General features: G+C 38.0%; 2 protein-coding genes across 2 annotated transcripts in view; one reads left to right on the top strand and one right to left on the bottom strand.

Moving 5' to 3' along the window:
* Positions 1 to 15,124, bottom strand: part of TG (thyroglobulin) — a 213,180-nt gene that overhangs the window by 27,663 nt on the left and 170,393 nt on the right. The window contains exons 42-43 of the mRNA XM_069732367.1: positions 12,497 to 12,661; positions 7,176 to 7,343 (exon numbers count right to left, since the gene is read on the bottom strand). Of these exons, the coding sequence (XP_069588468.1) occupies positions 7,176 to 7,343; positions 12,497 to 12,661 (333 nt within the window). The remainder of the gene's footprint in view (positions 1 to 7,175; positions 7,344 to 12,496; positions 12,662 to 15,124) is intronic.
* SLA (Src like adaptor) overlaps positions 14,351 to 15,124 on the top strand; it is a 28,160-nt gene continuing 27,386 nt past the window's right edge. The window contains exon 1 of the mRNA XM_069731937.1: positions 14,351 to 14,538. The gene's annotated coding sequence lies outside the window, so the exon portion shown is untranslated. The remainder of the gene's footprint in view (positions 14,539 to 15,124) is intronic.

The raw sequence follows: 15,124 nt of genomic DNA, 5'->3' as shown, positions 1-15,124 counted from the left end.
TATAACAATGGAGCAGAAAGTGTAGAGGTTCTGGTCCATTAACAGAATGTGAAGCTTCAAAGATGCATCGGGATAAACAGTTACATAGTGTGCATTGCATGGTAGCAAAAGTGCTAGAAGGGGGTCACGGCACTTAGTGTACCTGTCATTTCAGGAGACTTTTCAGAATAAGCTTCCAGGTAGTTGAAAAGGTAGAAGAACAATATTTTTTTAACATAAGGACAGTATTATAGCAGATACATTTTTGGGCACAGAAAGCAGTATAATAATAGGGGCAGAATTATACATAGGAGCAGTATTATAGTAGTTATATTCTTGTACATAGGAGCAGTATTATAGTAGTTATATTCTTGTACATAGGGAGCAGTATTATAGTAGTTATATTCTTGTACATAGGGGCAGTATTATAGTAGTTATATTCTGGTACCTAAGGGGCAGTATTATGTTAGTAATATTCTTGTACATAGGAGGCAGTATTATAATAGTTATCTTCTTGCACATAGGGGCAGTATTATAGTAGTTATATTCTTGTACATAAGGGGCAGTGTTATAGTGGTTATATTCTTGTACATAGGAGCAGTATTATAGTAGTTATATTCTTGTACATAAGGGGCAGTATTATAGTAGTTATATTCTTGTACATGAGGGCAGTATTATAGTAGTTATATTCTTGTACATAGGAGCAGTATTATAGTAGTTATATTCTTGTACATAAGGGGCAGTATTATAGTAGTTATATTCTTGTACATAGGAGCAGTATTATAGTAGTTATATTCTTGTACATAAGGGGCAGTATTATAGTAGTTATATTCTTGTATATAGAGAGCAGTGTAATAGTAGTTTTATTCTTATACATATGGGCAGTATTATAGTAGCTATATTCTTGTACATAGGGGCAGTATTATAGTAGTTATATTATTGTACATAGGGGCAGTATTATAGTACTTATATTCTTGTATATAGAGAGCAGTGTAATAGTAGTTTTATTCTTATACATATGGGCAGTATTATAGTAGCTATATTCTTGTACATAGGGGCAGTATTATAGTAGTTATATTATTGTACATAGGGGCAGTATTATAGTACTTATATTCTTGTATATAGGGGCAGTATTATAGTAGCTTTATTCTTATACAGATGGGCAGTATTATAGTAGCTATATTCTTGTACATAGGGGCAGTATTATAGTAGTTATATTCTTGTACATAGGAGTAGTATTATAGCAGTTATATTCTTGTAAATAGAGAGCAGTGTTATAGTAGTTTTATTCTTATAAATAGGGGCCCCCCGAAGAAGCAGCAGCGAAACGCACGTTGGGGTATCTATGTTGTGACCGGCGGTATCCCACGGGTAAGATGTACTTTCATTGCACATGCCTTTGACTTGGCCCCTCCCTTTATGGGTGTATGCATATATATATATATACATATCTTTTTGTCACTGGTCTGATGAACTTACTATATTTTACACCCACTAGGGAGGTAGCCGTTTTATATTCTGTGGATCTTGCCCATTTTTTATATATATTTATATTCAGGTTACTCATACATATGTTATTGTATTTTACTATTAAGATAGATATATATATACCTTTGAAACTTGTTGAGCATCCTGTTTTTTACGGATAGCTGGTCACTGCCTGTGTGCATCATCATCTGTTTGACCTGTCTAGTGATTTCGATTTAATTATTCGCACTCATTGTTTGCCTGTTTGTGTATTTGAATATTAATAAAGTTGTTTATACATTTTTCTAAATTACTTCTATGGCAAATAGCACTTATTTAGTACAACATGGTTACATTTCGGAGTTTTAGGCTCTTTTTTCTTTTATGATTTTCATATTGCTCCTTAAGATTATCTCCTATGAATATGGTATTTTCATACTATTGGTTCTGGTATGTTTATCTAGTTATATTCTTGTACATAGGGGGCAGTGTTATAGCAGTTATAATTTTGTACATAAGGGCAGTATTATAGTAGTTATATTCTTGTACATAGGAGTAGTATTATAGTAGTTATATTTTTGTGAATAGAGAGCAGTACTATAGTAGTTTTATTCTTATACATAGGGGCAGTATTATAGCAGTTATATTCTTGTACATAGGAGCAGTATTATAGTAGTTATATTCTTGTACATAGGAGCAGTATTATAGTAGCTATATTCTTATACATAGGGGCAGTATTATAGCAGTTATATTCTTGTACATAGGGGCAGTATTATAGTAGTTATATTCTTGCACATGGGGCAGTGATATAGTAGTTATATTTTTGTACATATGAGCAGTATTATAGTAGTTACATTCTTGTACATAGGGGCAGTATTATAGTATTTATATTCTTGTACATAGGGGCATTATTATAGTACTTATATTCTTGTACATAGGGGCAGTATTATAGCAGTTATATTCTTGTACATAGAAGCAGTATTATAGTAGTTATATTCTTGTACATAGGGGCAGTATTATAGTACTTATATTCTTGTACATAGAAGCAGTATTATAGTAGTTATATTCTTGTACATAGGGGCAGTATTACAGTATTTATATTCTTGTACATAGGGGCAGTATTATAGTACTTATATTCTTGTACGTAGGGGCAGTATTATAGCAGTTATATTCTTGTACATAGAAGCAGTATTATAGTAGTTATATTCTTGTAGTTAGGGGCAGTATTAAAGTAGTTATATTCTTGTACATTGGGAGCAGTATTATAGTTATATTCTTGTACATAGGAGCAGTATTATAGTAGTTATATTTTTGTACATAGGAGAAGTATTATAGTTGTTATATTCTTTTACATAGGAGCAACTTTTATAGTAGCTATAATCTTGTACAAAGGGGGCAGTATTTTAGTGGTTATATTCTTGTACATAGGGGCAGTATTATAATAGTTATATTATTGTACAAAGGGGGCAGTAATTTAATGGTTATATTCTTGTACATAGGGGCAGTATTATAGTAGTTATATTCTTGCACATAGAAGCAGTATTATAGTAGTTATATTCTTGTACATTGGGGCAGTATTATAGTAGTTATATTCTTGTACATCGGGGCAGTATTATAGTAGTTATATTCTTGTACATAGGGGTAGTATTATAGTAGTTATATTCTTGTACACAAGGGCAGTATTATTGTAGTTATATTCTTGTACATTGAAGCAGTATTACAGTAGTTATATTCTTGTATATAGTGGCATACGTTGTCAAATTCATGTATTTGTGAGGTTGTGGACATTCTCTCCCTGATTTTACCCTGAAGACACCCGCCGTATGCTTAAGTGTAGTGTGAACAGTGTTATGCATTTTATGCAATGTATGCTATGGTAATGTGTAGAATAGAGGGGCAAATGCCAAACTTCCACGATTGTGTATAAAGATAAGCAAGGATTGTTAGTAATATATGATAGAAGATACAAAATAGATAAGGAATAGTTAATGTTGGGTACAGGTCCGCAGATGGGAGGTGAATAAAAGGAGAGGTACTTCCTCGGTGGTTAGGAGTAGTAGAAGGTATAAGCAAGTCCTTGGTAGAGTTCAAGTGCTGTTGGGTGCTATGGCCAACATGGGGACATAAGAGAGGTATTCATATTAGATATGTAGGGATCCATCAGTTTTGAGACCACCTTGACGTTGGTTGATGGGCAGGCATGAATTGGTCAAATTATGTGCTAAGCGTCTCTTTTTTCCTAGTATTCAGAAGCAGTATTGATATTCATATTTCATATATTTCACATTGACATGCTTTAGCATGACAGAGTGCTACTTTTTTGTATATTATATATGGGGGTGGCTGTTCCTAGTATGCACCTGTTCACACTAGCCTGGATGTGCCAGTCAGTCTTTTGTTATTTTTATGTTAGCTCTCTGACCGACCACTCCGCCCTTCAACATGTGGTGGTTTTACTTACAGCAGGATCCCAACTAACGATAAATGCAGGCTTTACTGAGAGAAGTGTCCACATTGACCTAGGAATTCAGACTTCAGCCTACGAGAGGTATTCATATTAGATATGTAGGAACTCATCAGTTTTGAGACCACCTTGACGTTGGTTGATGGGCAGATATGAACTGCTCCTAGTATGCACCTATTCACACTAGCTTGGATGTGCCAGTCAGTCTTTTGTTATTTTAATGGCCAACATGGGCCTATCACTCGGGGCAGTGGATTACCATACAACTCGTCCATGAGGATACATTTGTCGAGGTCAGGGGAAGATGGACATAGATCCTCAGGGGCGGGGAATGATAGAATCCGGGTGCACTGCCATCGGTGAAAAGGGTTCCCTAGATGTAGGGAAAACTATATCTAAAGGGATTCTCTATCGGGATCAAATGTTAAGGCTGAAGTTATGTTCAGTACCTGAGGGAAAGACTGAAGCCTGTTGTGCCCTATCCCACATGCTCCACTGTTATGAATGTGAACTGTTCAGTAAAAGTTTGTCTGTTGGAAAGCACTTGGTGTCCCCTGGATTGTGTGCGGTGGTTTCTGAAGATGGAAGCATGGAGTCAGCGGAGGCCTATGGCTCACAAGTGAGTGTGATGCACCCCACACCTAATAGCACACTAGGAATGTGACACGATTTTCCTGTAGGGTGCCAGAGCACGCAGAAGCAGCAGCTCGCCCACGACTACCTTGCTCGTGCACCTTACATATTCATGCATGATGCCTAGAGTTTATAAACTTTTGATCAAACATTTATTCCACATAACTGTTTGAATTCCTATGAATTATTACGAAAGCTCCTAAACCTTATAACTGTAATAACAACCATAAGTGGTGTGTTATCAGCAGAGGACATATGCACGCCTGAGGTTTGGAGCATCTATTTTCGCCCAATGTATTTATACCATTCGTAGGAAATGATGAGGAACAGGAAGTGAGGGCTGCAAGGGAGCTGGCAATACTTACTGACAAACTACAAGTCTCAAAAGACTGGAGCTTCTTCTTATTATTATTATTACATTAAAACATAAAAATAACAGTAGGAAAAATTAAGATATAACTGGAACATTCTACGTATTTTTTTTTTTTCAATTCCTCATCATTTTCATAAGATCTGTTTGCTGTCAACGAATGAGAAGTAGATGCAACTGTATAAAAAAAATTGTGGATTCAGGATAAAATATCTTCTTCTAAAAGAGTCATATGGAAAATGATTTAATGGGGAAATAATTCTCTTAATATTCTTCGTAAAATTATAATGACTCCTTATAATAATTTGTAAATCTTTATAATCTGATGATTGTGATTGTGAAAAAGTGATTGCCCCCCCACCTTAAAACATAAATTAAATGTGGTTTATCACATCTTTGGGAAGCTGTGTTCACGCTCCCTAGCCACACACAGGCCTGATTACTGCCCCATCTGTTCTCATTCAAGAAATCACTTAAATAGGACCTGCCTGACAAAGTGAAGTTGACCAAAAGATTCTGGAACAAATTGGAAAGAAAGTAATTAAGATCTGTCAGTCTGGAAAAGGTCATAAACCCATTTCCAAAGCTTTGGAACTCCAGCGAACCATAGTGAGAGCCATTATCCACAAACGGCAAAAATCCCGAAATGTGGTGAACCTTCCCAGGAGCGGGCAGCCGACCAAAATTACCCCAAGAGCACAGCAACAACTCATCCAAGAGGTCACAAAAGACCGCATAAAAACATTCAAAGAACTGCAGGCTTCACTTGCCTCAGTTAAAGTCAGTGTTCATGACCCCACTATAAGAATGAGACTGGGCAAAAATGGCCGGCATGGCAGAGTTACAAGTCGAAAACCACTGCTGAGCAAAAAGAACATAAAGGCTCATCTCAGTTTTACCAAAAACATCTTGATGGTCCCCAAGACTTTTAGGAGAATACTCTGTGGACTTACGAGAGAAAAGTTGAACCTTTTGGACGGTGTATGTCCCATTACATCTTGCATAGAAGTAAAACAGCATTTCAGAAAAGAAACATCATACCAACAGTAATATATTGTGGTTTTAATGTGATGCTCTGGGGCTGTTTTGCTGCTTCAAGATCTGTATAATACAAAAAAAAAACAAAGGAAATGCTAACAGTGGAAGGGTATCAATAAACTTAAATTGCCAATATTGTGATAAGGTGCTAGTAATACCCCTGCAACCAGAAAGCTGGACATAGGTAGTCACATGTGGACAGTGGGGGAAGAAACCTAGGAGGAGAAATGAAAAGAAAAAATGACCATAAAGTCCAAAATGTACTATGCTAGTAATAGCCCTGCAACCAGAAAGCCGGACATAGGTAGTCACATGTGGAAAGTCAGAGAAGAAATGAAAAAGAAAACTGACCATAAAGTCCAAAATGTAAAGCAATACAAATTCAATAATTTGATTAACAGAAAATGAGTAAAAAATAACGGAAGAACATAACAATGTACACAAAAGTGAAATAAAAACAAGGCCGCAAACCCAGTGATCACAACCACTGGAACAGATCCAAGCTGAAATGATGAGTGCCAATCAATATGGAGATCCAACGAAATACTGCTGGAGAGATCAGCGCAAAATAGGGTCTCATCTGATGCAAAGTGAGATAATATAGTTGGATTATACTCACCAGATAAAGCTATCAGTATAGCATGTAAAAATATACGGTGCAACAGATCCACGCTGAGATCTCATCTTCCGACATCTTGGTGCCGAGATCTCCATCTGCACATGCGCCGCCCCCGGCAGCCATTTTCCCTGAGTCCACCGCAAAGTAAACCATGTACCATAAGTGTGGGGGCTCTGGGCTTTCACAAAATGTTGGCAGAACCCCCGCATCACCAAACACCCGCAGCAGCGCAAATCTGAACACCCTCTCATTCCAGCCTGCGGCCTGCAGCAACGCTCCACTCTTTCCACCTCCAGCCGTGACCCTGGGACCCTGCTCCACTGCGGCCGGTAAGGTATATCCGCATTATAAAGCGCACCCCCGTTTTCCCCCCAAAGTGTGACTTATAATCTGAAAAATACGTTAATTGCCAATTCTCTTTTAAAGAAAAGTGAAAGAAGGCCAATTCTGCAAGTTGGGTCCACCACTGCTAATCTTTATTGCTTAACGTTTAGACCAAACTTACCAGTGATATAGAATGTTTCTATGGAGTTCCCATTCCAAATTAGTGCAGAAATAGTCAATTTTACAGTAAAACATTTCATGATATCTTCTGGATGTCTTACCTTAATTGCCATTGATCTGCTGACCAAACCATCATGCTCAGAACTTCCAATAAGAAGGTCTATATTTTGGGTGGTCTTCTGCTGCAATAAGTCTGAAAGTGTATTCTGAAGGTAAACTCCATCCATCACTGGTCCCCATGTCTGAAATGGTCCTTGTACAGCAAGAATCTATCAATATAATAGAAGACGTAAGAAGATGTAAGCAACGATTTATGATGCTTGTAGACCATGTCTGAACCTAAAGGTCCATAAACCAAAAATTGTAGAATTCTTATCACAGTTCATGTGAGAATATTAATGACTATCCAATCCTGAGGTTTTTGCTTGAAGACCACATTTTCATATGCTGCGAATGAAGGAGTGCTGTTCTCAGCTACATGAGCAAAACATGACAAATTCAAATAAATTCTTTAATCTCAATACCTACCGTAAGTTGTACTCCACATTTATAGGATACAAAAATCAGGATCCTATGTACTTTATGACGTTCTCCCAGTTTTGGGGTATACAATGAATACCATGTTCTGCAAATTACACCTTAAAGAAGTTGGCTTTGACCAACATTTATCGAGTGTTTGTGTGACCACTGGGGGTCCCACCTCTGGGAAATCCACTGACAATGAGAACAGGACTCCTACATCTCCCCGCTCGAGTGGAGCTGGAATCCGTTTGTTGTCTATTGGACTGACGAAAACCACAACTTCATTCAAACAAGGGTGACAAAATAACAAAATACAAAATCTACAAAATCGCCAGAAGACTCGCTACACTCATCAGGAGGGCGTTAAACTAGAAGAAGAGTGGACGGGAAGAAAAACATTAGACTTGAACAAAGAAGATCCAGGAAAACATACTCAGAAGGGAGGTAAGAACATTTCTAAAACAATCCACAGCGAGGAGATTGGAACAAAACAAAATCCTCTAAACTGCATGCTTGCAAACGCCAGAAGCCTGACAAACAAGATGGAAGAACTAGAAGCAGAAATATCTACAGGTAACTTTGACATAGTGGGAATAACAGAGACATGGTTAGATGAAAGCTATGACTGGGCAGTTAACTTACAGGGTTACAGTCTGTTTAGAAAGGATCGTAAAAATCGGAGAGGAGGAGGGGTTTGTCTCTATGTAAAGTCTTGTCTAAAGTCCACTTTAAGGGAGGATATTAGCGAAGGAAATGAGGATGTCGAGTCCATATGGGTCGAAATTCATGGAGGGAAAAATGGTAACAAAATTCTCATTGGGGTCTGTTACAAACCCCCAAATATAACAGAAACCATGGAAAGTCTACTTCTAAAGCAGATAGATGAAGCTGCAACCCATAATGAGGTCCTGGTTATGGGGGACTTTAACTACCCGGATATTAACTGGGAAACAGAAACCTGTGAAACCCATAAAGGCAACAGGTTTCTGCTAATAACCAAGAAAAATTATCTTTCACAATTGGTGCAGAATCCAACCAGAGGAGCAGCACTTTTAGACCTAATACTATCTAATAGACCTGACAGAATAACAAATCTGCAGGTGGTCGGGCATCTAGGAAATAGCGACCACAATATTGTGCAGTTTCACCTGTCTTTCACTAGGGGGACTTGTCAGGGAGTCACAAAAACACTGAACTTTAGGAAGGCAAAGTTTGACCAGCTTAGAGATGCCCTTAATCTGGTAGACTGGGACAATATCCTCAGAAATAAGAATACAGATAATAAATGGGAAATGTTTAAGAACATCCTAAATAGGCAGTGTAAGCGGTTTATACCTTGTGGGAATAAAAGGACTAGAAATAGGAAAAACCCAATGTGGCTAAACAAAGAAGTAAGACAGGCAATTAACAGTAAAAAGAAAGCATTTGCACTACTAAAGCAGGATGGCACCATTGAAGCTCTAAAAAACTATAGGGAGAAAAATACTTTATCTAAAAAACTAATTAAAGCTGCCAAAAAGGAAACAGAGAAGCACATTGCTAAGGAGAGTAAAACTAATCCCAAACTGTTCTTCAACTATATCAATAGTAAAAGAATAAAAACTGAAAATGTAGGCCCCTTAAAAAATAGTGAGGAAAGAATGGTTGTAGATGACGAGGAAAAAGCTAACATATTAAACACCTTCTTCTCCACGGTATTCACGGTGGAAAATGAAATGCTAGGTGAAATCCCAAGAAACAATGAAAACCCTATATTAAGGGTCACCAATCTAACCCAAGAAGAAGTGCGAAACCGGCTAAATAAGATTAAAATAGATAAATCTCCGGGTCCGGATGGCATACACCCACGAGTACTAAGAGAACTAAGTAATGTAATAGATAAACCATTATTTCTTATTTTTAGTGACTCTATAGCGACAGGGTCTGTTCCGCAGGATTGGCGCATAGCAAATGTGGTGCCAATATTCAAAAAGGGCTCTAAAAGTGAACCTGGAAATTATAGGCCAGTAAGTCTAACCTCTATTGTTGGTAAAATATTTGAAGGGTTTCTGAGGGATGTTATTCTGGATTATCTCAATGAGAATAACTGTTTAACTCCATATCAGCATGGGTTTATGAGAAATCGCTCCTGTCAAACCAATCTAATCAGTTTTTATGAAGAGGTAAGCTATAGGCTGGACCACGGTGAGTCATTAGACGTGGTATATCTCGATTTTTCCAAAGCGTTTGATACCGTGCCGCACAAGAGGTTGGTACACAAAATGAGAATGCTTGGTCTGGGGGAAATTGTGTGTAAATGGGTTAGTAACTGGCTTAGTGATAGAAAGCAGAGGGTGGTTATAAATGGTATAGTCTCTAACTGGGTCGCTGTGACCAGTGGGGTACCGCAGGGGTCAGTATTGGGACCTGTTCTCTTCAACATATTCATTAATGATCTGGTAGAAGGTTTACACAGTAAAATATCGATATTTGCAGATGATACAAAACTATGTAAAGCAGTTAATACAAGAGAAGATAGTATTCTGCTACAGATGGATCTGGATAAGTTGGAAACTTGGGCTGAAAGGTGGCAGATGAGGTTTAACAATGATAAATGTAAGGTTATACACATGGGAAGAGGGAATCAATATCACCATTACACACTGAACGGGAAACCACTGGGTAAATCTGACAGGGAGAAGGACTTGGGGATCCTAGTTAATGATAAACTTACCTGGAGCAGCCAGTGCCAGGCAGCAGCTGCCAAGGCAAACAGGATCATGGGGTGCATTAAAAGAGGTCTGGATGCACATGATGAGAGCATTATACTGCCTCTGTACAAATCCCTAGTTAGACCGCACATGGAGTACTGTGTCCAGTTTTGGGCACCGGTGCTCAGGAAGGATATAATGGAACTAGAGAGAGTACAAAGGAGGGCAACAAAATTAATAAAGGGGATGGGAGAACTACAATACCCAGATAGATTAGCGAAATTAGGATTATTTAGTCTAGAAAAAAGACGACTGAGGGGCGATCTAATAACCATGTATAAGTATATAAGGGGACAATACAAATATCTCGCTGAGGATCTGTTTATACCAAGGAAGGTGACGGGCACAAGGGGGCATTCTTTGCGTCTGGAGGAGAGAAGGTTTTTCCACCAACATAGAAGAGGATTCTTTACTGTTAGGGCAGTGAGAATCTGGAATTGCTTGCCTGAGGAGGTGGTGATGGCGAACTCAGTCGAGGGGTTCAAGAGAGGCCTGGATGTCTTCCTGGAGCAGAACAATATTGTATCATACAATTAGGTTCTGTAGAAGGACGTAGATCTGGGGATTTATTATGATGGAATATAGGCTGAACTGGATGGACAAATGTCTTTTTTCGGCCTTACTAACTATGTTACTATGTTACTATGTTACTTGTTCTCCAGACCAGTGGGTGGTCCCACTAATGGCACCTTATAATTATTGTAGACAAGGCTTTGTCCTCATTTGCCTTAAGCTTTTTCCATCAGGGGATCCAATATTTTCCTTGCCATGGAAAGTACAGTTTGATACACTATAAAAACTAAAAAAAAAAAGTTTTAAAACGAGGCAAAATAAAGTAGTTGTGTTTCTCTCATCCTAATTTAAAGGGTTAAATATATTGATTGTCTATCATTAAGTCCCCAAAACACAACAGATAGGTGTCGAACAAAATATAAATATGATTGTTTGGACTAGAAATATCTCAACTCCTTCATAAACAGCAGTGCTCATGTGGTCTCCATGAGAAGACTGCTGCCAAATACCTATGGTGGCTTATCTCACAGTGGACAAAAAGGATCGGAAGTCCTAAATCAGAATCTCCGGATCCTTATCTCCCTGGCATCATCTGAGTCAAGTTGACCATGTCAAAGGGTTCAGCCAATGTCAGTCTAATGTGAATGGGGTCCTTCAGGATAGAACATCAATATCAGAAAAATGGGCTACGACTCTTGGTAACTTGCCGATCAGCTGTTTCAAGGAGCCTATTGATTGTTTTTGTGATCCTGGAAATAGAGTTTAATGTCACGAGTAAAAGAGTATACGTACAATATCTATGGGGGGTAATTCTTTACCATAGGGTCAGATTCAGTTCATACAATGTAAGAAACTTCTTCAAGCTTTTCCTCAATGCAAAGTTTCTCAACTAGACTAATTATGTAAAGTTGGTCTGGTCAATGTTGCGAATTCCTTAAACTACGTGACTTGTTAATACTCTTAAATTAGGTCAAGTGTATCTTACACAGAAAATTACACAAAACTCTCATCATTGCTCAACCGATGATCCAAACTTATCAACTTTTTAAAACGTTAGTCATTCAACTTTTCTATTGATATGGGATAAAACAAGTTGAAGAACATTTTCCACCCAAAATGAATAACTTGACCTGGAAACACAAGTCTGCAAATTGTCCTCTTTTGTTATACTCTTTTAACCTCAATTTTTATGGAGTATCTTGGCCTGAATTAAATAGGCTATGGACAGTGCATTGACATGCGTTGTTCATTATTGCTTTTGCAAACCTATGACTTAAGATGATCCAACAATTGGAGATCCAACATCACTCAAGTTGATACAAATCGGGGGTGTAAGAGAGGTGATCATCTCGGAAACTTTGGGAACATCAATCATGATTTAGGCTTCTAACTTAAAGGAGTTTCCAAAAAGAGAAAACCATAGCTTCTTTAAAAACACCACATGCAATCATAGGTCATGTTTGGTATTGCAGCTGTTTCCCTTTCACTTCACTGGAACTGAGTTGCAATACCAGATACAACACATACAATTGATGCACTGATACTAATAGAAAGCAGCCATGTTTCTTTAATCCTGGAAACTCCTTTAATTTGATATTATCTGCAAATAGTTTAATCAATGCAAACATCTGGATAACCTTGGTTTGTGCCGTGTTGAGGGTGTTGGCATCTACTTTGCGTAGACAGGTCAAGGTTTCTTCACTTTCTGTTAGTGGACATCCAACTTCCTCCGCCAATGAATGAACTTGTTGTCGAGCTCTTCTCTCACTTACGGGTAACATTGGAGAAAAGGCTGAGCCCCCCTAGGAATGAGATAGAATGAAATGATGATTAAGATTGATTTATTTGGCTGAATTGGTCTATGTGCTTTACTTGGAGGTGTCCATTAGTCTCATTGATTTTGAATAATAGTGTCCGTCGGGCGAGTACAATGCCACTCCACTCAATGTCTTTTAGGGTTAATGTAAATAGCCCATGTGATGTGGCTATTTTTTATTAAAGGAGTTGCCCATTACTCGAACAACCCCTTCTCAATCCTATATTTTCCCCTATTGAAATAATAACACTAATACTCACCTCCAGTGCCGGCGCCAATCCAGCAATGTCAGCGCTGCCTTTCCTGACCATCACATGACATTGTTATGTCACATGATCTCTGTGGCCAAACATCACTAGCTTCATTCTACCCTTCTTCAAACATGATTGACATCCGGAGAAAATGAAAGGGCAGCCACAGCTCTCACTTCCTCCAGATGTTTGATTTGTCCAAAAGAGGAGACCTCAAATCCAGATCTGATCCGCTGCAGGGATCGTGTGATAAAACAATGTCACGTGAGCCCAAGGAGAGCAAGTGCCAACACTGCTGGAATGGCACCAGCACCAGAGGTGAGGTGTTATTCTTCTATCGGGGGCACAAAGGTATTAAAAGGGGTTGTCCAAGTAGTGGGCAACCCCTTAAAGTCAATTACAGACACACTTGAACGTTTTCCAACTCCTACCAACTACAATTAAAGAGAGACAACCACATGAGCATCTACAGTACGTCTCCACTTTACGCCTTCCCTCTATAGTGTCAAACAGAAAGGAGTCTTAATTCACGGGGTTCACAGAGACTGAGGTCTCGGGATTCACACTTGCTCTAGATTATAGTTGTAGCATAATATGTTGTTCTTCAAAATGTCTCCTTACTAATTACAATTTTGTCCAACTGTTCGACTTCCAACTTTCCAAAACTATTAATAATTATCGCTTAACAATACAACAGGAGTACAGCTCGTACCGGTGTGCATACATTGATTGAAAACCTAAACTGTAGTGGAGCGATGAACAACCTTTTTTGGTCCAAATGCCAAAATTTATGATTGTACCAGTGCCAAGTGTCGCAGAAAATTTGATGAGGTATTCTGATCTAAGGTATATATCCACAGTATATACTATATACCATTATGTAATATGTGGGGGTTCTGTTCTGGAAATTTTACTATTGTAGATCAAGAGGGTAATCTTCTCCCCTATTTAGCATGCCGCAAAAAATGAGCCAAGATGACCATACAATGTGCGCAGTTAGTGTTACTGATCACAGGGAGTAAGAGATGGCTAGGGGCCCCAAAGAAGGACATTGAGGGCCTGGGGGCCTTGTATGGCCATCAGACTGCAGATTCAAAACCCCTTTTCTATAGGAATGTTCCTATTATATTGATAATTATATTGCCAGTTATCATTGTGGGCAAGAAAGTTATTCAATCGTGTCTATTTTGAAGACATGAGGTACACAGGAAAAGTAGTCAAGTTTGGAAATACCATATTGCTAAGCAAGGTGCAAATTTGCAGAGAACCTGCCGTACATTGCCGGGACGTTTGTGCAATGTGCTTTAATATTTCGAAATAAATTGTGAAACATAAGGGAGAAGTTATAAAGTTCTGAAAAAGCAGCCATTTTTCTTTATGCAGAATCGATTAAAGTCTTAGTAAAACAGGAACTTCTCAGTGTTAGAAACTTTCTTTGTTCCCCTCCAGAGGAAGTTTGTGGCCTGTTTTGCAACTGACGTTCTGCTTGAGTGTGTAACTTTCATAACAGTGAAGTTGAAGGTGTTTCTCTTCCATTCCTCTAACTACGACCCAACGGATCAACATCAGCCCAGAAGAGGTCCATATATCGAAGACAATGGGACTTTCGCAGGTAAGTCATTTATAATCTTTTGAAAAACTTTTATTTGGAATATTTACAATAAATTTTAACTTTTTATTTGGGTTCATCTCTTGAAAACTTTTTGTTTTGTAATGATTTTTGATCATAGAGGTAATTAAATATTAAAACGCTGCTCCAACTACAACTCTGCATATGTGGTGGTCATCTATTACTAAATATCTCTTTGATAGTTTGAAAGAACAGGATAATTTTGTGACTCAACATAAGGAAATAACAAGTGTCTATCTCGAAAGCAAACCATAAACAGGTAAACTACACTGCAAAAAATATTCTCAATTTTTTTAATGTGTGCAATGGCCAAAAATGTCGATCAATTTGGATATATCAATTTTTTTATCTTTTTTTTTCAATTGTGTGAATTCTTAAGATAACCTTTAATAATTCACTTGAGATGGGCCACCAATCCAGGAATTTTTAGCCCCTAATTTGAGAATAGTCTACAATTACTTGGCAAGTTTTATTTTTGCCTTCCTCTGGATCAACAGAAGAGGATAATATTTTGAACTTAATGAATTTGTGTTATTTTTTTCCTATATTATGGATTGTTATCTTTTGT

Source organism: Ranitomeya imitator, chromosome 6 (assembly GCF_032444005.1).
Source record: "Ranitomeya imitator isolate aRanImi1 chromosome 6, aRanImi1.pri, whole genome shotgun sequence".
NCBI classification, from domain to species: Eukaryota; Metazoa; Chordata; class Amphibia; order Anura; family Dendrobatidae; genus Ranitomeya; species Ranitomeya imitator.
The sequence above is the reverse complement of the archived record's forward strand: the minus strand, read 5'-3'. Positions and strand labels throughout refer to the sequence as shown.